General features: G+C 47.8%; 1 protein-coding gene across 2 annotated transcripts; it reads left to right on the top strand.

The window, feature by feature from the left end:
* Window positions 1-1,327: 1,327 nt before the first annotated feature.
* LOC119104918 (uncharacterized) lies at window positions 1,328-18,293 on the top strand. 2 transcript variants are annotated; one of them, XM_037228655.1, is made up of 11 exons: window positions 1,328-1,495; window positions 2,651-2,718; window positions 3,512-3,619; window positions 7,476-7,598; window positions 8,383-8,492; window positions 11,290-11,371; window positions 12,234-12,392; window positions 13,301-13,413; window positions 14,921-14,991; window positions 15,709-15,844; window positions 16,963-18,293. In XM_037228655.1, exons 1-11 carry the CDS (start codon window positions 1,432-1,434, stop codon window positions 16,988-16,990), a joined length of 1,062 nt encoding a protein of 353 aa, XP_037084550.1. In that variant the 5' UTR covers window positions 1,328-1,431; the 3' UTR covers window positions 16,991-18,293. The 2 variants fall into 2 exon arrangements, with proteins under 2 accessions (XP_037084550.1, XP_037084551.1); XM_037228656.1 differs by lacking the exon at window positions 3,512-3,619.
* Window positions 18,294-24,252: the final 5,959 nt, after the last annotated feature.

Raw genomic sequence — 24,252 nt, 5'->3', positions numbered from 1 at the left:
AGACATGTTGCCGAAGTATCAGCCCATTTATTTCTCCATTCTCCTGGTTTTCTTCGAAGAATAAGGATTTTACTACCGTCTTAGCTAGGCGCTCTGTTTCGTTTAATTTTTGAAAGCTGATGAATTTGCCTAGTGTTTTCGTACGTATTTTTTTCTGGCACTAGCCTCTTTTGTGTGGTGACGTTTCCAATTTTTTAAAATGCATGTAACACTGAATTACATATAATTTTACCAGTTATGATGATCCCTGATTTTGCACAGGCCATCATATGTTTTGCCGCAAATTTTGCGCCAGTTTGTACTGTCGTTGGAAGCAGCTTCTAAAACAGTCAAGTAAGCCTTGACATCACTATTTATAAGACTAAGCGGGTCTCCATGCGTCATGCAGGGATGCATGGAGACCCGCTAAGCCCGTCATAAAATAAGGGCAGGCGACATTCCATTTCGGGCGAGAGTAGTGCAATCTCTCTTAAGAAGATAGCGATAAAGACATAACCGGGTGGAAGCGGTGGAAACTGCTGGTATTCCGCATGGACATTTCGATAATTTTGTTTTTCGTCCCGTTCGTACGGCCATCATTTTCCACTTATTGCCACATTAGAATGTTGGCAACGTTGCTTACTATTAACGGCTGGATTATTATGTCATGTCCTCAGGCGGTACAGAGGACCTCCAGGAGGTGAGATTCGGGCTATGTAGGAGGGGGATTTTGTGACGAACCTGTCACTGCTTATGTCGTCATAGGAGAGCTGTTCGAATATGTCACAGTCGGCGCTGGTTAACTACGCATGTGTAATACAACAGACAGCTTCCGCACAAGTGACGACCGTTGTTGTTTTAGGTGCCCGGTTCGACTGCATTATTGGAAGCTTGCGCAGTCGCTGAATGCTGCGTGGGCTCCGGTGATGATTTGATGCGAATTCTTTTAAAGCTGTGAATTTTGCGCTTGATAAGCAGGGCCGATTACCTTCTGAACAACTAAGAATAGTCAAGCTCTCCTATTATTTCCGAAATAATCTGACCTTCATGAATATGAGGGACTAGGTATTCTAAAAATATGTGCAATCTCTGGGTTGATCGTGATTTATGGACGTGCTTGAAGTTTCGAGTTGTCCTTACGGTCAATTATGAAATGCGCACAAAAGTGAGGATAGAAGACGCGTGGCGCCAAAGCCTTGAAGCCAACGCGGTAATAGATAAAGATGCTGTTTGGCGGACCCCGGATGACGACATAGCATGTGCCCAAGGCAGTGTTCAACAAACGCCACAAAACAGGCGTGATTGCCAAAAATAAAAACACTCGCCCGTCTCCCAGCAGGAATCGAACCCGCGACCCTCGCGGCGACGACGACGCCGACGCCATGCACCCCGCTGTCATTTGACCAGCGGCAGTACCAGGTGCAGACGACGGAGAGCCATATCGGCGTGCTGATGGTGCTGGTGGCGGTGCCGCAGGCGCACGTCATCGGCTACAACGTCCGCACCCCCGGGTTCAGTAAGTTAGCCGGCAGGAGGCAGCAGCAGCTTCATGAAGCAAGCCGACCACATAGCCGTTTTTAATCGCTTCTTTTGAGCAGTTAAAATGAAAGCAACTCGGTTTTGCTTAGTTTATTGGAAGTGATGGTTGAACCATCCAATAACTCGTACGTACCAAATATGTAATACGCTGACTTCTCTTCCCTAACTTTGTACAGCTTTGTTCCTTCCTCCAGCTATTCACTTCTTAAGCGACGAAAGGTTTGTACAGAATTCTAACATTAACGCCGGCACAATGGGAGACTTTTATCACAAAAGGGTACTAGCGTTCAGGTGATTCCTTGGGTCACCAGGGAACAAAAGATGCGTGGTGTCAATACCGCCCGCCGTCTGCGTCTGTTGTGCTTGAAAAACAAACTTTTTGCAATCCAAATTTCCGCAGCGTCAAAAAACGCTTCTTCCTTTTCTGGTGGAGCTAATTTCTTCAGGCTATTTCTGTTTGGACGAACTGGGAACACAAGTAGGTTAAGTATCATTGTCTCCACGTTTTTTTCAACTATGAATTTGCGTCTGCAAGGTGACCACAGATTCGAGAAGTGATGGGATGTAGTGTGCGCATGCGGAAAGGCCTATAACGCGTGGGCGTTGAATATTGTTGCGATGGAATATTGTATTCTGCGCGAAGTGGTGCACAAATAAAACGACATGTAGTTTGACCGACAATTTTGGCAGACAACTGTTTCGGTAACAGAGGGCTGCGTATTACGTTTTTTGCTTGGAAAGCTGCTTGCTTCTTTCCAAAAAAGATAAAAAATCATAAAAATATCGGCGTATTTCTGTTTGGATTGTTAGCACTGCTGTCGTTTCCAAGATTTCCGCAAGATTCGTGCTTTGTACGTCGTGATTTAATATAGCTTTGTTTACATTCGATTGCACTCACGTCCACGTAAACGATCACGCACGTGCTTTCAAAACACTCAAGTTGGGACATTTTAACGAATGATGCTTCTGATTCCTTTCACCTTCCGACTGCGTAGGCCCGGCTATATAAGTCCGATTTTGGCAGCAGCGTGTGTGGTTCTGGTGGTAGCGCACGTGTCCTTTTCCAACGCTATTGAAATGAGCGTGACATTTTACTGAACTGTTTTATTGTTCACCATTTCATCTGTTCCAGGCGCCACCCTGGTTCTTAACAACGTCACAGGAGTGATGCAGAAAACCGTCAAAATGCGTCACCAGAGGGTAATACACACTGCCAATAGCTAGCACGCTGTTTTCGATGAGCGACCTCTCGCTTTCACTGGGTCAGACCATATCTGCTTACGACGACGTTACAGTGATTAGACGACCACGAATCATGACGCGACTATGTTTCGACGCGCGAAGACAGACCGCCATTTGCGTCCTTTTGGTCGTGCTTTTAGCTGTCGGCCTCTTTCTTCTCAATATGTCACGAAAATTGCATAAAACCAGTAAATCTCTTCACCTTCCTTATATCACTTATCCTTCACCACCACCTTATCTTCACCTTATATCACCACCTTGTATTCCTTATATATTATATGACCACAATATCACTTCATCTTCCTTCGTCACCGTATGCAATTCAATGATCGTCTAGGTTTGGCATTTTATCACTTCATCTTCATCTTCTTATCATATCACTTCATCTTCCTTCGTCACCGTATGCAATTCAATGATCGTCTAGGTTTGACATTTTGAGACAATAACTTCATGCGAAACGCACGCGATGTGAGAACATATATACATAACAAATGCGATATCACATTGTTGGCAGCTTCGTCATGCCTGCGAACGAATTCGTTGTTAACTTGTCATCAAATTGCAAGTCATGTAACTTCTGCGATCGCTGTGAACTTTTTCTTAGCAGTCGTAACGAGAAGCAAGCACCGTCGTTACCGAGTCCCGAACTGGCAACTTCGCGGTTGAAAGTCAAGCAACGCTCTGACCTTGAGCTATGACGCCCACATGTCGGCACTGGGGTTGGAGCTGAGGTGCATGATTTTGCCGACAGGTAGTGCTGCTGGTACAGGCCGTTACTGCTGGCACTGTTGAACGGAACTCTACTAACAGCACAGATGTAGTACAAGCCGACGAAACTCTAATCATCGTGGATATCATGGTAATCAGTTTGGAGTAGCCCGGGTTGTTATGAATGTGTTTGAATCACCAGTGCTTGAAATGCCAGTTTGTCTGTACTTGTTTTGGTAAATATTTCAAACAATGAGGCGTGGACACGAACCACAAACTGAAAATAAACTGCTTGCATTTATCATGAAATTTAAAACGAAGTCCAACACAGTGTGCGCAAGCTAGCAAAGCAGTTCAACGGAAGTCTACAACTGTCATAAACGAACACATTGCGAACAATTTAAGTACAAGCTCGGAGATCACCACGCAACAGAAACCAAGCAAGTGATCCAAGCAGTACAAAGCCTGTCGAAAGCGAAGCCCTGCTTGTAAAGCCGAGAAATTTATCGATCATATGCTACGCGATGCCGAAAGCAGCACGCCCACCCGATGACTGTTCATATTAGACGATTTTTATGCAGCAGTGCCACTAAAAACACACGCATACAGCAGTGCCATGCCTGCCTGTTCGCCTCTGTTCCCGCTCAAAGCTTGATAAGTCACTTGCTGCTTATGGTGTACTTCTCTTCAAGTGTTTCATCTGAGGTTAATCGCCTCCGAAGAGCGCCTAAATGTATATTTTTTATTTCCAGTCATACACTTGGCGAAGAACATGAGAGAATTTGCTGGCCTTATTTTTACTCGATGTAATCAAAGCATTCCTTTTGTTTAATCTACAAAGTCTTTTCATTCCGCCGCTCTCATTCAACTGCTGTTCTACATTTTCACAGTGTTTTATGTTTCACAATTCGAGTGAGCAATACCAAAACGTGTGATGAATGGTGCTATGAGCATTATTACATCTAAAAACAAGTGACTTGTCTTTTATGCTCATTCTGCTCAGCAATGCATCGGGTACATCAGGATTTGTACTTCTTGTAAATATTTTGCTGTGGGTGTCTCGGCAGTTTGGATTATCGCCCTCAATACAGTTTACATATATAAAGTACATACAATCAATACAGTTCTAAATATAATCTAATACGTGTCTGTCCAATGGTGGCAACCTTCAAAGCCACACAACAAAAAATGCCTAGGTCCCTTTTTCTTTATCGTTCTAGGTGATACCACCGAATGTATTGATGAGCCCAGAGGAATTGATTTCATTCATTTGCCCACATCACCAGGGTACGTGTCCGATTAGGTTGTATAAATCAAAGCTAATAGCACGTGTGCTATAAACCTGGCGGCCTACTCAAAACTAAAAAAAAAAACACATTTCGGACAACTAAACATCAACACGCGCCCGCGTCGCCGGCTGACTATCTTTTGCTCGGGTGGGGGTCAATTTGACCCCCTGAGAACTCAAAACAGAGATAGCCAGAGATGCCAAATTTGCAGGGTGAATTGAACTACATGTGAACTCACTTGTGTCAAAATTTGAGCTTTTTAGGCTGTAACCTTCGTGTCAAATCGGGTCAAACAAGGTGAAACTCCACATCTGTGTCTCAAGTGCGCTCAGACATCTTCATGCAACCGCCGTGAAGCTAGATGCTTGTCCTTAGCAAAATGTCAATGATGGCATTGACCTTGTTTGACCTTCATAAGAGTAAGGTGACGAAACATTTACGAGATCACACCTTTTTTCATTCGAATAAGTGGCAGGGGCCACGCTAGGCGGTATGTTCCTAACACAAAATCTTGACCAGGTTTACTTTAGGCCAGTGACCTACCTTGGCCTTTAATATCTCAATACAACGCGTCTGTTCAGGTCCCTATTATTGACAAATTCGAAATGAGCACCAGAATACTACCCCCAAAAATCGAAACCTCCCAGTAACACACAGGTTAGTTTTGACCTCGTTCTAACCTTCACCTGATCATTGGTCAATGGAATTGGTTATAATTATATATTAAATTTGTTCATGGCCTAACAAACTATCTCAGATGTGTATGGCTTCGTCTAGCATTCCGTTGCTGCATCATATTGAACGATTGCTCAGAAATGCCCTTCACTGACAATCAAAACCTGACTTTGACCTGATATAGGTCAGCAACCTTGGAGGGCACATGCGATTTGTTAAATCAGAACATTTTCTATTTAGTTTCTGCAGCTATGCAAAGTTTTGTGCGGCTACGCCTTGCCGTTTGGGAATTATTCCAGAAAACCTCCGGGTTCAATTTTACCCTCACTCGATCGCGTGTTAACATTCCTCAGGCCTTTGTGATGCCAGACCGTCAGCCCATATGTCTGAATTTTGTTGCGTCGGAGTGCCATGCATTGCATGTTGTTACATCGCACTCGTCTATTCTACAGCGTTCCATGAACTGAGCCCAGGAGCCAATGTCGTTAGACCAGAAAATATTTCTGATATTTTCATAAAATTGGCGCATATATAAGGAATTCCTTTCTAATATTCAGTCATCCCTACTGATATATATATATATATATATATATATATATATATATATATATATATATATATGTGTGTGTGTGTGTGTGTGTGTCACAAACAATGCCGTGTATATATATATATATATATATATATATATATATATATATATATATATATATATATATATGTGTGTGTGTGTGTGTGTGTGTGTGTGTGTGTGTGTGTGTGTGTGTGTGTGTGTGTGTGTGTGTGTGTGTGTGTGTGTGTGTGTGTGTGTGTGTGTGTGTGTGTGTGTGTGTGTGTGTGTGTCACAAACAATTCCAAGTATTCAGGGCGAGTTGTTGTCTTCCTGCTCGTCCAAGCCTTTTTAGAGCCGTCGTGAGCGATTTGACGTCGGTATATCACTCATACTCCAACTTTAATTCGCGTCGATATTGTGTTTTCGTCGACTGATTCGGCCCCCTTTTCCGTTCAAAAAATTCGGTACAGTTAGTGCTTAGTTTGGTGATGAGTTTATCGTTTGCAGGCCAGCAAGCATGTGCAGAAACTTTCGATAGCAGCATAAATTTATGACTACGGCTATCCCATATGGTCAGATGCTGTGAACACCAGCTTGGAAACGAAGCTTGCATTTTAACAACACTTTAAGAAGACTTTAAGAAGCCAGTGTTGTTTCCATTATGACAGAGGGCATTTTTACCATTCGTGTAGACGTATTCCTGTTTCTACCAACACGGCTTTTCGTACTCACCGCTTCATCGCAAATCCTCGCAACATCTCACAGCGTCTCACGTTCCATCGGAGCATGAGAGGTCGTCATCGATGAGCCGGCTTCTCTGCCGCCCTGGCTGCAGTCCCTCCTCCCGCCCTGGCTGCAGTCCCTCCTGCTACCCTACCTGCCGTCCCTGCTGCTGCCCTAGTTGCAGTCCCTCTCGAGCCACCGAACAAGCCCCCAAGCGTTTTTGAAGGGTTTCAGTGCGTCATATTCCCAAGGAAACGAATAGTTAATTCGCAATGTTACAAAGCCAGACTCAGCACAAGATAAGCGTAACCAGACCAATCCGCTGATACATGGACACGCTATCATGCACGGGTGTAGTGTCCTATTCAGTTTGGGAGCTTCAACCCCGACCTCCCAGAAGTAATTAGATCAAAACCGAGAGGAAGCCATGTTTGTGTACTTTGAAGTTGTCTTTTAACCATTTTCCCTCATCATCCTCCCCCCTCCCCCCACCCCACACACACTCATTTTGCATAGCCATATCGCTACCCCTGTGTGACTGAGCGAAGACACGTCGTTTCGCCATCCGCTTCTCTGCAACCGGCGTAATCACCAGTGGCATTCCTGCCCACAGCTTCAAAACCGCAGGCTGCGTTTTCAGCTCCTAGCCTGTCCAGCACTTCCCACCTCTGTTTCAATTGCTCAACTCTATTTCAGGACGAGTATGATTCGCCTCTGTCCATCTCTATTTCGGGACCAGAATAACTCCCTTCTGACCACCTCTATTTCAGGACGAAAATGACTCGCCCCCTGTTCTGAACTGCCATCCGTACGGCGATTCCTGCGCCGATTTGGTGATGGGGTTCCCCTCGGCAGAAACGGCCACCTTACCGGCTCCTCTGCTCCGGCTGACCGTAAGCATCCCACGCGTGACGTCACTGGGCCACGACTGACGCCGTTTGTGGTGTGTGTGGTGTGGTGACACCATTTTAAGTAACGTCACGGCTGACGTCATTCGCGGAGCCGAAAAACTCCGACTGATGATGTCATTTGCGGAGTTTTCTCGATCGGTGACGTAAGGCTCATAGTGTGACGAAAGACGTCATGTTATGGATACACTGCGTCATTTGAGGCGGGCGCAATAGTGGCGCACACGGTGGCATTCCGGCTGGCCGCGGCGAAGAGCGACCAGGAGCGGACGGCGATTACAAAGCTTCCGTGTCTTACTCGGCTGGCTATGAACGTTTGATACAGTGGATATAAATGTGGAGACGGGAAATGTTATCGATGACGCATGTTATATTAGAAGAGGTCATGCTTTGGCTACCTGAACGCCATTTTCAGAGATATGCTAGGTCTTGATACACATAAGCACGCTTTTGTAGTACGCTAGTTCTTGAAACGTTGTAGCCCAACACGACTTCGTAAAAACGGCTTTCAAATGGGATCGTGGGAACATGCCCTCATTTAGTCACCGTTTTCCCCAAAGTCCATCTTTCATGATTTTTTCCGGGGTGTTATATGTATATCAGCATGTTTTGTTTTAAAACCACAGTTGACTAAGCACTGGTGGTCTGTTTGGATGCTTCCTCGACCGATGTCATTATATCTTTAACTTCATATTAATGTTTGCCTAAAATGGTACCAAGACAGGGCTTGCTAATAGCGCTGGACGTCTAACACCCGAATACATTGTAGGCAACTGATGATGACACTGGATCGTACGGCATCGCCGGCATCAAGTACTCGCTCAACTCGACTGCGTTCAGCGTGGATCCGAGTGGGCTGCTCTACCTGGTGGACAAGCAGTGAGCGGCCCTGCTTCCTTCCTCGCGGGCGGTTTAGCTCAAAGTGAATGCTACACATTTGGAAATGTTCAAACAAGCATCAGACATGATGAAATAAGCTCACTTATAACTATTGGTGTGCTTTTAAGTGGAAGAGACTGATCTAGACAACACAATTTCTCTGCTTAGTAAAGATATTCCTCAATACGTCAGTGTTTGATTACGTCATACGTCATCGTGCCTTGTACAACATTGATTGAGAGCCCATTGTCACCCGTCATATCTCGAGATCAGGGTTACGAGCGCTAGATTTTGGCGACTCAACAACCACGTTTATCCTGCCTTGATCAGCGCATGGCTTATGGAGTGATAAGATTTTCATTACGTTATTACGGCGTCATGGATCCCTGAGTGACCTTGAAACAGTCTCCCAGAAATCGTCTGCACATCTTCGCGGGTGTATAGCTCAGGTACTAGAGAGATTTGGGTCTGAAGAACGACAAGGCTGTGAATTGCACCAAATGATCTTTAAAGTCCAGTCGTCAGTCATTTGACTGTCAGTCAAGTCGGGCCCCCAAATTTCGACACATACTAAAACGATGACTTGGAGGACGAATAAACCTACAGGACGGTGACGGCGTACAGATTCTGAACCTGTGCTACCGCTGAGGTCATTTTTACATAAACTAGCATGACGTGCAGCATAACGTGTACCACACGGTTGGTGCTCCATTAAATCCACAACTATTTTTGAAATACTGGTCAGTTCGCGCAGAAGCTATGCCAGAAGCGCCAAATGTGAAAAAATCTTGAGCAAGTTGCGTTTGAATAAACCAGCACTTTCTCCGTACGTTTAACCTTTGTGACGATCTGGGCGTATCAGTGTCCATCCCCCTCCGTGGAAAGGTATCTAGCGGGTTTTTCCTTACATCCACGAAGGGAATCTTCTTCGATCCATTATTGACGGTCGGCTTCTGTGAACTGTGGCGATCTGATTCTTCCATAAACGAAGAGGACGACTTTTTCCGCACATGTGTCTTGGTTTGACGACTCTCTAAAGGTCCAATATGGCAAAAGTGACAGGCGTTTACGCCAGACGGCTTTGACACGCGCCCGGCCGGGGGGGTTGAACAAGTCCCTTCCCCCTAACACTGATCTAGCACTGGTAAAAGACGAACGGTCACAGCAACACGAAATTTTCAGCACCTATCCATTTGTCAATTTGGAATCCTTTGTGCAAAGTTGAAATTTTATCGACCAAGATCACCGAACTTAGTTAGGCCAAGGAGATCAGCCTCTAAAAAACTTTGACTACCAAAACATTTTTTGAGGCTCACTTGCCATTGTTCAAGATTGTTATGGTAATAGAAGACGACAGGGCGGTTTTCATATTTCAGGTTTTTCGGAAAATGCGGTGTCAGTGACCTGACGTCAGGCCAATCCTGCTATTTTGTCGTAAATAATGAAAAAGTGTACGCATTTGTGTGTACTTTTGACATTTGTATATGAAACGAAAGTACTAACTTACACGTGCCCAACCGTCATAGGACAACAGAAAACATGACCTTTGTCCAGTTCATGGCCTATCTCTGTGCGTACCTTTTGAAACCTCACTCATCGTTCGCGTAGGCTTCTTGTACAGCAATTCTGAACGATGACCTGATCTGACCTAGTCCACGAGCGGAACAGAAATGGTCTGAATGGACTGCCCACAGTCTTAACCCATATTTCCATGCCCTTAACACCCGCCTTGATGTGTAAACAGATATCAACTGCATCTATCGGACCCACCGTTGCTGACTTCCATGACCCCTGGCGACCACACATTTGACCTGAGGTCCAAAATTTGGCATACACTCTTCATGAGTTGACGAGACATTCACAACGGCATCTTTGTTTTTCCCGTGCGGCGCCTTGAAGTTGGAGATCCAGGTGGGAAGTCAACTTCCCCGCCCGGCCGGGCCCGGTTGTTTCAAACCCCGGCCGGGCCCGGCTGTTTCAAACCCCGGCCGTGCCCGGCTGTTTCAAACTCCGGCTGGGCCCGGCTGTTTCGAACCCCTGCCGGGCACGGTTGTTTCAAACCCCGGCCGGGCCCGGCTGTTTCAAACCCCGGCCGGGCACGGTTGTTTCAAACCCCGGCCGGGCCCGGTTGTTTCAAACCCCGGCCGGGCCCGGCTGTTTCAAACCCCGGCCGGGCCCAGTTCTTTCAAACCCCGGCCGGGCACGGGTTAAAACGCATTCCTTGATAGGAGTGGGTAAAAATGACAGTTTCTGAAAAGATTATGATAGCATTCCCACTCCGATGGCATCTATCGAGTTGGAAGTTCGAGAGAACCTCGAAAACCGGCAGCTGCTCGAGACAGAACAGCTGAGCCTGACGTCACATCGCGGCGGCAGTCTTAGTTCGCTTATTTACATTTTTTTCGACGCAAGTGTATTTTTTTATTTGTTCGTCGTTAGTCAGCCAGGGTGTCATTATGTGTGCATTTGTTATGAGTTGTGGTCTCCATAAAGTTGCCCCTGGTCAACATGTATTACAATTTAAGACGCAACATTTTACAACGCTCAGATCCTTCCTTGAAAAAGTTAAAAACAAAAGTCTTTAAAACATGTTGTATTCAACTCATTACAAACTCTCGAAGCTTTGATGCTTGAAACGTTTTCATTGGTTGGAGAGGCACCTGTTCCTGAAACACCATGCTCTAAATTTCGACTGTTTTTGCAGCTGTTGACTCTGGTCTCCTACTCCAATTCTGTGTGTTTTTTCATTGCTTTCAATCCGCAGATTGCAGCCATTTTGAGCCATGAATACTTTCAGGGATGAACGCCAGGTGGTGGAGATTGTTGCTGAGGACAACCTTGGCAACGCACCGTCAAACAGTGCCAAAGCTGAGCTGATGGTAATTATGACATTCAACACGCAGTGTCAGTGTATGCATTTGAGTGTATGGTGTGCGTTGCAAAAATTGTGATGAAAAACTAAAGCACTTTGTGAGTGCACGCAGCTGTGAGCATGTAGGAATTATGTGTACATAACCGTCAGGCGCCACATGGTGGATTCTTTGGAGCCCCTTGCAAGAGGAGTTTTTACAACATCTGTATTGGAAACACCGGTGGCGGTAACAGACGTTGGGCCCGAAACATTACCATGCTTCGAACGCGTTACGCTATATGAAATCACCAGCAGTCAAAAGTGGACACATCAAATGGCGTCAAAGGAGAAGCCTGAACCTAAGCAGGGACCCATGGCGATAAAGATGGCTGAAAACCTGGCTGAAATGGTCCAATGTGAACCGATCTCGACCGCTCTCAGGCAAAGGGCGGTGAAAAAAGAACATCGATGCTTCTTTCATTTCGAACGCCATTCGAGTTGTTTTTATGCCAAATTTGGTTTTAATTACACTGGAAGTGAACTATGCTTAGTGTCGGATATGTCACATAAATACCGAAGTTACATGACGAAGTGTTGTCTAAATTCCGACCAAACATATCCAGCACCGCCGGATCATATTAACCACAGGCGGGGCTTTTTATTTATGATGGTGGAGGCGGGGGGGGGGGGGGAGGGCAGTGGGCGTAGCTTTTCTCACATTTTTTTACACAGCACCTATGGGCAATATGCGGAATTAATCAACTAAACGTCCTATTGTGACCCACACTAATTCTGAACAAGTTCCCACCTCCGCTGCCCGTGTCTACCGATAAGGCAGGCACGCAGTCGAAACACACGATCGATATCAGCGGCGACTGCTTGTTCAACAGGCGGTGCCAGTGGCGGACAATCAGCTGTTCTTTGTCCGCACGAGCCGTCAGCTGACTGACGCAGCCGCCGTGACGTCACTGCTGGAGGAGATCCGAAAGGCAGGCAGCTACAAAATCGTCCAGTCCCTGGAGTTTCAAGCCTTGAACTACGTTGCGCAGGTGACGTGACAACGTCGGCATGACTAACCCTTGCATTCCGCATTGTCTAAAGCTTTTTTTTCCTCTCGAATTTGGTGTATTCCGCGCGAAGTGACTCTCTACTTCGCCTTAAACAATAAACAACACATAATTGTGACCCCACGCTGTGCAATATTCTCCAGTAGTGCCGAAGCCTCATTCCTTCGTGGAGTTGGGACGTAAACGCAGTTTTCAACCCATTCTTTCCATTCAATACCTGCGGCAAACTTCGCAGACGTTTAACGTGGCTCCCCACCCCCTGGTTCGCCTCCACTGGCGGTCCCAATGGTTAACAAGATTTTCCAAAAATAATTCGTCAGCATTTGCAATTTTAGTCGCTTTTTTTGCGCAGGGCGCAGTAGCAGCTGACTGGTACCGAGTCTGTCCTTAGTTTTATGACTAGCCCCCACCTTTGAGTCTATATATATACCTATATCTATATCTATACATATGCCAGTCCAACAGTAAAGCAATGCGGGTGCAAGTGACTGGGATGTACTGGCCTTGAGTTCGAGACCGAGTGATGTGGGCTCGATTTCCGCCTTCAGAAGTTTCCGCCGTCCCGTTTTCCACCATGGTGGGGCGGTGCTAGAACCCCGACCAGTAACACCTTCAGACGCCTGCAGCATCACGCATACAGATCACCCACTTTGTATGTCCGTCTGTGTCTGTCTGTCTGTCTGTCTGTCTGTCTGTCCGTCTGTCTGTATGTCTGTCTGTCCGTCTGTCTGTCCGTCTGTCTGTCTGTCCGTCTGCCTGTCTGTCTGTCTGTCTGTCTGTCTGTCTGTCTGTCTGTCTGTCGTCTGTCTGTCTGTCTGTCTGTCTGTCTGTCTGTCTGTCTGTCTGTCTGTCTGTCTGTCAAGAGCCCTGACGACTGGCGGGTTTTGCAGACGACGGACGGGCGCCACGGGTCGTCTGGCACCGGAGGTCGGCTGTATATTTACGCAATCCGCCGAGACGGCCGGGGACTGCACCAGGCGGTCGGCCTTGACGACTTTCGGCAGTGAGTCCAGACTCGGGCGTCATGTTGGGGATTGCTGCGCAGTTGGAGATTCCCAGCCGGGCGAGTCCTCAGGGGACCCCAGGGGGGGGGGGGGGGGGGGGTCAGGCTACCCCGTCAGGCCCCAGCCCCCCTTCTCCCTTCAGCTGTGGTGTCTCAGATGTGAGCGAGAGCGCGCCAAACAATCTGGCGTGTGTCCGGTCTCAGTTTTTGCCTTCGCTTGCGTGAACATGGGAAAGCGAACCTCGGATATTTTCATCTCGCCCCTGCTGTTCATGGTGTTTAGCTGTGCATTGTAGACCTTACTTTTCCATTACAGTTATGCGTGCATACTGGGTTTAGCAGCCCCTTCCCCATGTATCATCCCTTTTTAGATCCCATTATTGTTTCGGTGAATTTCTCCCCAGTGTGAACTTTTTCCGAACACAAGGATTGGATACGGAAGTGACTTTAAGCTAAGCTTTCGGAACTGACTCTTGTCAATTGTTTTTTTTTTTTACATCCTGCTGTGCATCGTGTGGGGCATCAGGCATGGGCTCTAATCTGTGGAGCCTGCACGCGTGCATTCAGCAACATGTAGGCCAATCTATCCAGAGGCGGGAAATTCACGCCAAACCCGACGCTTCTCCTACGCGAGAACATTAACACGCCTGTGATGCCGCAGTTTTACAAGATAATTTTGATAGCATTCCTAGGTGAAGTGGACCTCGTTATGATCTTGAAGCCGTAATATGCTAGCAAAATTCGTCCGCCACTAGCGGACGTTGCCGTCATGCATATTGCAACTTGTGATTGAGTGAAATTGTTCTTTAACTTTGAGGGAGGGTTGTACGATCTTGCACGCGCTTTTATAACATACATTAGAATCGTTTGTAGCGTGTTCTTAGAAAAATAACGGTATACACACACATACATACACACACACGCATATACATAAGTATATAAATATATATATATATATATATATATATATATATATATATATATATATATATATGACTTTGTCGGAGAAGATCGGTCGCAGGCACAAGACTGTAGTGCTACGACTCACCGCATTTCCCGTTTTCTTGTCATTCCTACATAGCATTTGCGTAATTAAGTCTTTGAAATGGAAATCAGCGATGGAAATCCGTAGCCTTCCCTCACATGCGTACCATTCATTAGGTAGGAGCAATTCTTCGTGCTGTCTTTTGTGGATGATGAGTTTCTCAGAAAACGGGTCTTTTGCGCAAGATTCAATTAAGTCATCTGTGTACAGGGTGGATGAATGAAAACAATATATAAACCATTGGCATTCTGGGCGTTAGTCATTGACATCATATGCTGATGATGGAAAAGAAAATGCTCACCGTCACGACCAACCTTTTACAGCGCGCATGTCAATGGGTATGAGGGCTGGTCCTTTTGTGGCTGTTACTTCACGTCAAAATTTATTATTTTCATCGCACCTGGCGCATGCTAAGAGAAGAACTTCACCTTCAACGACGCTACAAGCTCCTTATCCCCGTAGGGCTATCACAAAGATGGCGTCGCCCAAAAGCGTCCAATTCGTCGAAACCAGGGAGGATCAAAAGCATCGAGGTAAGTTACGGAACTATGTATGAATTACTTTCTTCGTTAATTTCATAATCTGAATCGTGCGCCCATCATGTCAGGCAATTTTACGCCAGCGAGTCACATGGCTGAAATGAAATTTGTGCATGAGAAATACCACATCCCAGGCAAATTAATAGGCCGCTGCATATTGTTAAAATGAGGGGCAAGCAACATTAGTTGAACTTTGTTGATCCCGAACTAAAGTTTGCCTCATCTCAGCAAGGATCCAGAGGACATAACATGATACGGACATGGCACATTGCTATCGTCTATGCTAAAATCAGTGAAATTGGCTGCTACCTTTAAAATCCAAGAGCTGGTCATATTTATTGTTGTCAACTGCCACAACGATGAACAATTCTATACCTAACTCCTTATTCACTGCGACTTGAACTCCTGTAGGCATCCTGCTGCTGAGGCCATATGAAAAAAACAGCAACTTGCTGTTTGTTCCCTAACTAATTTTCCGTGCTGGATATTCTAAACAACAGTGTACATTTGGCCTGCAATTATTCATCTATGTCAAAATTTGCTGAAAGAAAAAAGAGGAAACTCAGTCAAAATTCGCCGAACACCAAATTTTGACTGAAATTGCATCCGTGCTAAAAATCTTCACAAGATATTCTTCACCACGTTCTCCAAAAAATGACCGTTACTGCAATATTTCAACGGTGCCTATTGTCGCCGTATGCCATTCACCAGGTGACGACAGGCAGTCAGTCGTGACTGGGCTGGCTGTTGGCCTGGCTGTGGTGGGCGGCCTTCTTCTCATCCTCATCGTCGTCGTCGTCGTGCGCGAGCGGACACATCGGCGGAACGGCGCCGATATCAGCGTCAGGTAAAACATCTCGCGGTTTAAGGAAAAGATGACCAGTTGTAAAACGCGACGCATGTTGCCTCACATCCTTGTAGGGAAGGGCCAGCGGCTGAGGAGGTGATATTAGCCCTCAGGAGTCACGTCTGGCCCGGGAGTTATCGCACCCGCGCTCGCCAGGGAGGGTGTGACAAATCTGGAAGCGGGGTGTCCGCAATAAGGGTGTAATAAGGGTGTAATAAGGGTGTAATAAGGGTGTAATAAGGGAAGGGTGTCCGCAATAAGTGAAGACAGCCTCATCCATGGGCTGGGCCAGAACGGGAGGTGGGTCCTCACAGGGACTTCGGCATTACTAGAGGTGGGTACTCACAGGGGCCGGAACATCACAGGAGATGGGTACTCACAGGGGCCGGAACATCACAGGAGATGGGTACTCACAGGGGCCCGAACATCACAGAAGGTGGGTTCTCACAAGGGCTCGAACATCACAGAAGGTGGATCCTTCGGGGGCTGGGCCACTACAGGAGATGGGTCCTCACAGGAGCTGGGCCAGCACACAGCTGTGCATAACACCAGCTAGACCATTATCGCGGCTGTGCCAGCACAGCAGCCAGCTATCTCAGGGGCTGGGGATCCCAGACGCAGTTCTATCTTAGCGGTCGGACCAGCTCAGGCAGCGGGACGCCACGGGGAGGTATGTAGAGTTCGGGGCCAGACACTTGGTGTGCAAAATAGATCGCCGGGCCAAGGTGGGGAGGGTCCGTGATAAACCAGCTCTTTTAGAATAAAGTTCCGTCGCCGACTGCAAACGTTTCAAGGGCTTTGCTAACGGTGTAACGTGCTACTGCAATTGCATGATATATAACTTGCTGTTATCAACTGGAAAATTAAAGAAGATTAGGTGGGGTTAAAAAAAAGAAAAGAAAGATTAGGATCTATTGTTGATTTATTTCTTTGGCGGTTACTACGCGCATGTAACTTGTCAGTGGAGGGAAACCTGGTCAGTAATAACTTCCTGCTTAATGAAGCTGGGCGCGGGATCTAGGAGCAGATAAATCCCACCCTCGTTGTTACGTGCTGGGCAGCTCACACCACCGCTCACTGGGCGCCGCCCTGCCCCTGACCTGGCCTGTTTGCTTCAGGGACGTGTCTCACTCGGCGGCGATGTAGGCGCACGGTACGCATCCCGTGGAAAGATCGGAAGTGGGTCAAAGACGGAATCATCTGGAGCACCGTCCTCTGTCACAATTGAGGAGAATATCACGGAGGAAAAAATGTCGTGGTGAAAGGCGGAAATTTTGCACGATTTTGCGTGTGGCTTGCCAGGTGATCCCGATGATGCACCCGGACGGTAAATACAGAGATTTCGCAAAGCGCGTCGAGAGAAAGGCCTAACTTCTCTGAGGCTGGATTTCAGTCTCAGCCGACGCCGAGACTGGACCCCGGTCTCAGTCATCGCTGAGACGGGACTCCGGTCTCAGTCATCACTGAGACGGGACTCCGGTCTCAGTCAACACCGAGACTGGACTCCGGTCTCAGTCAACACTGAGACGGGACTCCGGTCTCAGTCATCGCTGAGACGGGACTCCGGTCTCAGTCATCACTGAGACGGGACTCCGGTCTCGGTCAACACTGAGACGGGACTCCGGTCTCAGTCAACACTGAGACGGGACTCCGGTCTCAGTCATCACTGAGACGGGACTCCGGTCTCAGTCAACGCCGCGGCTGGACTCTAGCCTCAGCCAACACCGAAACTGACGCCGCAGCGTTCTACTCCGCGCCAGCTGCGCTGGAATTACGTCATCATATCTGGAATACCTGCGGAAGTGTTTCGTCGTATGCACTGTTGTGTTGGATTCCCATCGTGAATCATGAAATAACGGTCCGAAAATATCACATGTGTGTAAATGCGATGTCGAATATATTTCGAATGACGGAACGTCTATCACGTAGTGCCGGAAACTAGCTACAAGTCTGTAAGATGTCTGGCTTCACCAGTAACACGACTATCCAAATCGCCATCATAAAGGCACGTGCCATCTCTTCATTACTGTTCAGATCCCGGGCTAAGCAGGCGAACAAGGGTTCAAAGAGCGGACATGCGATCATACCAATAGGCGACATGTTGCAGTCTGCACAGGGAACAGACAGTGCCCGTGCGAGGCCATCGAAGGAACTAACAGAACACTCATACAGCCTCCGCCAAAGCTATGGTCCATTCTCTTTCACGCAGCGGCCTTTAGCTGGGCACCGTCGACCCCTGCGCGCCGCGCGAGGGGTGTCGGCTGTTGGACGGCCGACGTTATGTCAGGTGGAGAACGTAGCGCCCCTCTACCCCCGGGTGGAGAACGTGGCGCCCCCCTCCCCCCTCCCCGGGTGGGCAACATGGAGAACCCCTGCGGATGGAGGACGTAAGTATCTTAGTGCTCTCTCTCTCTCTCTCTCTCTCTCTCTCTCTCTCTCTCTCTCTCTCTCTCTCTCTCTCTCTCTCTCTCTCTCTCTCTCTCCTCTCTCTCTCTCTCTCTCTCTCTCTCTCTCTCTCTCTCTCTCTCTCTCTCTCTCTCTCTCCTCTCTCTCTCTCTCTCTCTCTCTCTCTCTCTCTCTCTTTCTCTCTTTCGCGTCCATTGCTGGACGGCCGCACGTCACTGCAGACCGGCAGAGTCGGAGGAGCTGCCGCCGTACTGGCATTGATGCCTGCAGTCACTGCAGTCACTGAACGGTCACTGAACGGTCACTGAGGGGTCACTGCGGTCACGGGGCGATCATTGATTGTGGATGGCCACCAAGTTCACTCAGTCCTCACGAGGCCAGGGCCACCGGTCCTCACGAGACCAGGGTCGCACCACGCTCACGGCTGAGGAAACCGAAACCCTTGCGCATCGGTCCTGGGCGTGCCTCCGCCACCGCGAGGGGAGACCCCGGGCGTGCCCGGCTTCTGTCCGCGAGAATCGCGCGAGTTCGCATGACTCGCGGGCGACCAGCCCGCTCCGGTGGGCGACCACATCTCCTTCTGTCGCTCACTCTCCTTGCCTCGCGCCTGCTGACAGTTCAACGTCAGGGTTTGCGGTTTTTTGCTCTTCTTCCCGTCGACAGAGTCTCGCTTTCCCAGGAAGCCATCGCCGGCGCCGCGAGCGCTCCAGGTCTTGTGCGACGGCTGCTGGGAGCAGGTTGGAGCGCGGCGCTCGCCGTACTGCCGGTGGTTGCCGAAACCATCGGCGACTGCGTACTGCCGTACGTGCGACTGCTGAGAGTTCTTCGGGTCCATGGGCGGCGGCGACGGCTGTGACGAGGTGGACTGGGACCCCCGCGCGTCTGCCGCCGGGCTGGCCGGACTCACCGGACTAGGCTTGTCCTGGCGGAGAGGATCGCCTTTGACTGCCGTCTGCCTCCTTCTTCAGGGATTCCTTTCTGCACGTCAGGGACGCGGGGCGAGCCCCCGACTGCCACCGTCAGGGTGGCGGCCCCTGGGAGAAGACTGCGCACGGAGCAGCGTGTCTCGGTCCGCCCCCCGCTCGACGCCTGCGCCACCTCGCGGCGCTCAATCCACTGAACCCAGACTCGCGCGGTTCAAGGCCGGCGGCGCCCCAGCTGCCGGCAAGCGCACCTAGGCATGGGTGCGGAGGGACTGATAGGGGCCAGAGTGCTACAGGAAACACCTCTGCATCGTCATCTGCCGTTGCTGTTCTCTGATTTGTATCGCGGACCAAAGGTGCGGTTGGCGTGCAGGGAGCAGCAGTTAAACTAAATGTCTTCGGTCCCAGAATGCACAGCGGGCAGAACTGCGTTCGTTTCCACGCTTCCAAAAAAGCTGCGATTGTTTCTACGTTTCTTAGAAACTGCGATCGATTCCACGTTTTCCCCCAAAACTGTGACTGTTTCCACGTCCCAAAGCAACTTTGTGTGTTTTTTTGACGTTTTCACGTTTCGCGTGGTGTTAGACTCTTCAAAACTCAGTCCGAGAGTTCTGTCAGCAGACTGTCAGCAGTGGCTACTGGGTGACAAGTCCTTGGTTCGTTGGCACATACGATTAAACCAATCAAACGATGTATTCTTCTCTGGACACGTGCAAAACCGCGCCGACATGGCGCATCCACTCCTGTAGACAAGGTTGCCGTAATCGGCATATCGAACGGCAGGATAGGCTGCCCGCACGTGACGTCACTAAACCCGAGCACGAACACCACGCTGGGTGTGAACAGCCGTGCCGCGTTGGCCGACCGGTGCAAAAGCAGCAGCACTTGTACAAAAGCGATGCCAGCTGACGCGACTGCCGCGTGCCATTGCAGAAACTTGGGCTGGGCTGTGGGCGCATAAGCAGGAAGAGGTAGATAAAGGTAGATAAAGCGGAAGAGGTAGATAAAGTGTTTGGAATTTGCGCAATGACCAAAAGTTGATTAAAGAATTATCGAAATGCCTAAGCATTTCTTAAGAATTATCAATAATGCTTAAGAAACTGTCACCGCCAAACGAGAACAGTAAAATAATTTCCAAATACATCGAGATGTTCTAGCCGACCCCATTTCGCGAAGCTGTCGTGCTGCTGGGTAGAACTAGCAGCGTGACACTGAATTACATGCGTTCCTTCATTTTGGCCTCGACAACTTTGTTTTTTTAAGTTGCAGGCACGTCTTCAAGGTCTCAACTATCTTTCCTCGTGAAGCGCCAAAGCTGAACATTTCGAACAAACGGTGCGGAAATGTCACGTGCAATGGCTACAGAATAAGCTTCATTGATTTCGGCGCATGATTGCGGACAAATGGAACACTGCGTTGGCGATTAAGTACATGATATCTCTCGGCACTGCAAGTTTGAATTTCATTGCTAAATGCAACATGCACAAATAATATTTTCTTGGCACAAAACACTCCTGTTCATGGAGCAGGGCACAAAGCACTCCTGTTCATAGAGCAGGGCACAAAACACTCCTGGTCATAGAGCAGGGCACAAAACACTCCTGTTCATAGAGCAGGGCACAAAACACTCCTGTTTATAGAGCAGGGCACAAAACACTCCTGGTCATAGAGCAGGGCACAAAACACTCCTGGTCATAGAGCAGGGCACAAAACACTCCTGTTCATAGAGCAGGGCACAAAACACTCCTGTTCATAGAGCAGGGGTATCCCCTGCACCACGGACCTCCTAGGAACACACTGCCACCGTACACTTTAGGCGTATCGGAACGAATGTGAATCTCAAAACATATCAAGACATCGCACATTCTCTCCAGCGTGTGGTAGAGGACGTACAGCGTCTTCTTGAAGACGTCGCCACCCCAGCCAATGCTGTCATGGTACTGTTCATACACGGTGGGCAAATTCTTGGTCTGCTTCGACCTTTCAAAGCATCAGATCGCATGGAAGCAGTGTCCTGACATTTCGGAACAGAAACGAGAAGAGTAGGGTGATTTTGCGTTCATCATCGCCTTCACCACTTTCTTGGTCCGGGATTTGATGTTATTAGAACGTGTGCAGCTTATGAGACTGGGTATAAACTTTACAACAGCTGCGACCCTGCTGCTATGGTCTCTCACTCTCCGGAATATAGCACAAAGAAGCATGATGAGCAAAATGTATTTCTGACTCATGATTAACCTGATTGTTGCGACATTAGCCTCAAGCACCTTACAAAGCTCGAGGCAATAACAGCCGTCAGAAAAATGCAGGCTACAGGCCGTGTACGGCAGATGCACACAAACGGTCGCGACGATATTAGCAATGACAGCTGTCAGCGAAAAACAACGGTAGCTTAAAGTGCTATTTCATGACTTCTTTGTCACACGTTAGGCTGGTGCACATTCGGCGAGTTCGGCGAGGGGGAACTCAGGGATTACAGGAAGTGGGCGGAAAGGAAGGGAGAAGGAGAGGAGAGAGGAAAAAAAGTGGCGTCGGTGACAGGCCAACTCCCAAGCGCGAAAACAATAATAAAAATAAAAATAATATCGCATATTAATATCAAATTGATATGCGAAAATAAAATAATAATAAAACCGAAAATAATATCTGTTCCAGTCCACAAAGTCATCTGTATCACCTTGGTTTCGCAGTTTGAAATCGCGTGTACGACTGGCAGGTATCGGATCCTGTCGTGGCCGGCGATTTCAACTGAGTTCCCCAGCGCAGGCTACTAACTGAATTCGAGTTTGTTTCTTGTTCGCAGGTGAGTACGGGCGGGCTTTGCAGCTGCCGACGGCGGCAGGCGGTGATACTGCGCCGGCAACAGAGAAACTCGGCCACATGGCGAGTCAGCGGCGACACAATCCTGTGCAAGCGAGGCGGTGCTGGCGGTCCCACCCTTTGACAATTGCAATGAACGCTCGTCCCATCGCAGGAGTAGCATACACGACCACACATCAACCCTGCACACGATTCATTTGCAGGATAGGCATTTGGCCATAGCTCCAAACGCAGTTGCAACTAAAGTCTACTTGGCGTCATGGCATGACTTTGATTTAGACTGATCTTAGTGACCGGACAACATCTTAACATTTCGTTTAAACTGACATGTAGAGGGCATGCCACCATCATTGTGGGCATGATGGCAGCTCTTCGCAAACTATAAAGTGCATTTGCGAGGAAAATTATGCATATAGATAAAACAATATTAATAGCTTTATTGCCCAAAGAACAAAGAGGAAAATGGAGAGATAAATGTGATGTTTCGGCTATATGCGTTTATCGAAAAGAACATCGGTAGCAAATTCAAAGTTGCCTGCCGATTCTGCTCGACCTTTCAGTTTTCGTTTCAAAAACAGCCAGCCACAGTTTTTACAGACCACCAGCATGCAGGGGATTGCACAAGGAGCAATTGTCAGTCATTTCTGCGATACAGCGCACATCTGATAATTAAAATACGCGAAAAATATGCGCATATGCAAATGAATTCAAGTCAACAAGCATCACGCATAGAACCATCATTTACTTCCGCAGGCGATTTCAAGTAAACAGGCATCTCGCATCACGCATCACTTTTACATGCAAACAATTTCAATGAAATAGACATCGTTTATCAAGTGTCAGGTAACACTGGTACATGAAAGCGATTTTAAGCCAGCATGTATAGCACACCAAGACACTAGTCACATTCACATAATCGTCCATGATGAGTCCTGTACATTAAAGTCTGGTCGCCAACTTCTTAAAAAAATAGATTCATCATTTTTTTCCTGTCTGGATGGTCCCGTGCTTTGAGGATAACTTTGAGCTCCAAAAGGGTTAAAGGGTTCGTATTTCCCTTGGATTTTAATCTCAGCGTGTTCTGTCAAAAAGATGGTCGCCAAAAGGGTTCGTTTTTATTATCTGTTTCGCTTTTAGCATCCCACAGAAGTTCATCACAACTGAAACGAGTAGGGCGCAATGACTTCCTAACACAGACTACGTACCTCCCATGTTTTTTCGCACAGTTTACACTTAAATTCGCAAACCACATTTCTTCGCATGGAAGCCCCCTAAAGCCCAGGCATGCATATAGAACATGTATTGCACCCCGGGCACTTGGGCTTCGAGATAAGATATTTATCTCGAAAGTTCTTTAGCTCCTCGTTGTTCTTCTAAGCTATGCGTGCGCGCAGTTTTAATTTTCTAAAGACGTGTTAAATTTTCTAGAGCAAGTGTTCATCTCACAATTTCTTGGAGCTCAACAGATCTTTTTATTTCTCAAGCACGTCAACTTTGGAACCATTTATGCTGATCATTAGATAGGTAAAACAAAACTCGTTATGGGCGCCAAATGACCACCACAGTCGGCGCGCCCCAAACCTCCAATAAACAACAAAAACAACACCAGAGATTTCCTATGGCGTCCAAACTCCAGGGCGGGAGCCAAATATATTCCGATGAATTTTTACGCGCAACTACCGAGAACAATGTTTCGCACCACCGATGTCGTATGTGACATCCGTTGGTTATTGAAACCATTATGGAACATATGGCAGCTGTGTGATATCATGAAACGTAAGACAGCTGTGCATCACGTTTTAACACATTTTATGTCCTAGGATATTATGCGCTCCTTAATTGCAGTCAACGAAAGCATTGTGCATTAGACATCAGAGACCAGATGATCACATCAACTAGCTGGCCAGCCGTAAGTAGACTCAAAGTCAAATGCTGAGCTCGATTTTGACGGTATTTCGTAGCCACCTTTAACTCATTTTGCCATCTATTCTCCGAAATACTAAGCCTCAAAATGACAGGACCCACCATGATCTGGAGACAATGAACGCGATTTATATATGAACAAACGTACCACGCCTAGCTCTCTAAGAGTGCGCACAGCGAAGAGGTACCACGTGTAAAAAACAGCATTTATAATATTTTTTTCAAATCGAATGGCCGGAGTACGAGGATCGTGTTTTTGGAGGAAGCCCCAAGCTCCAGGGGGCCACACCATGTTGCGTGGCCCCTATGACGACATCCAGGATCCGCCATCAGCGG

This window comes from Pollicipes pollicipes, unplaced genomic scaffold (assembly GCF_011947565.3).
Source record: "Pollicipes pollicipes isolate AB1234 unplaced genomic scaffold, Ppol_2.1 Scaffold_6052;HRSCAF=7182_pilon_pilon_pilon, whole genome shotgun sequence".
In the NCBI taxonomy this organism is placed as follows: Eukaryota; Metazoa; Arthropoda; class Thecostraca; order Pollicipedomorpha; family Pollicipedidae; genus Pollicipes; species Pollicipes pollicipes.
This window is presented reverse-complemented; position numbering and strand designations above follow the sequence as displayed.

Coding starts and splice junctions, on each gene's coding strand:
- LOC119104918 (XM_037228655.1), top strand. CDS start 1,432: ATGGTGCTGGTGGCGGTGCCGCAGGCGCACGTCATCGGCTACAACGTC. Junction 7,599..8,382: donor CTCCTCTGCTCCGGCTGACC/GTAAGCATCCCA, acceptor AATACATTGTAG/GCAACTGATGATGACACTGG. Junction 8,493..11,289: donor CTCTACCTGGTGGACAAGCA/GTGAGCGGCCCT, acceptor GAATACTTTCAG/GGATGAACGCCAGGTGGTGG.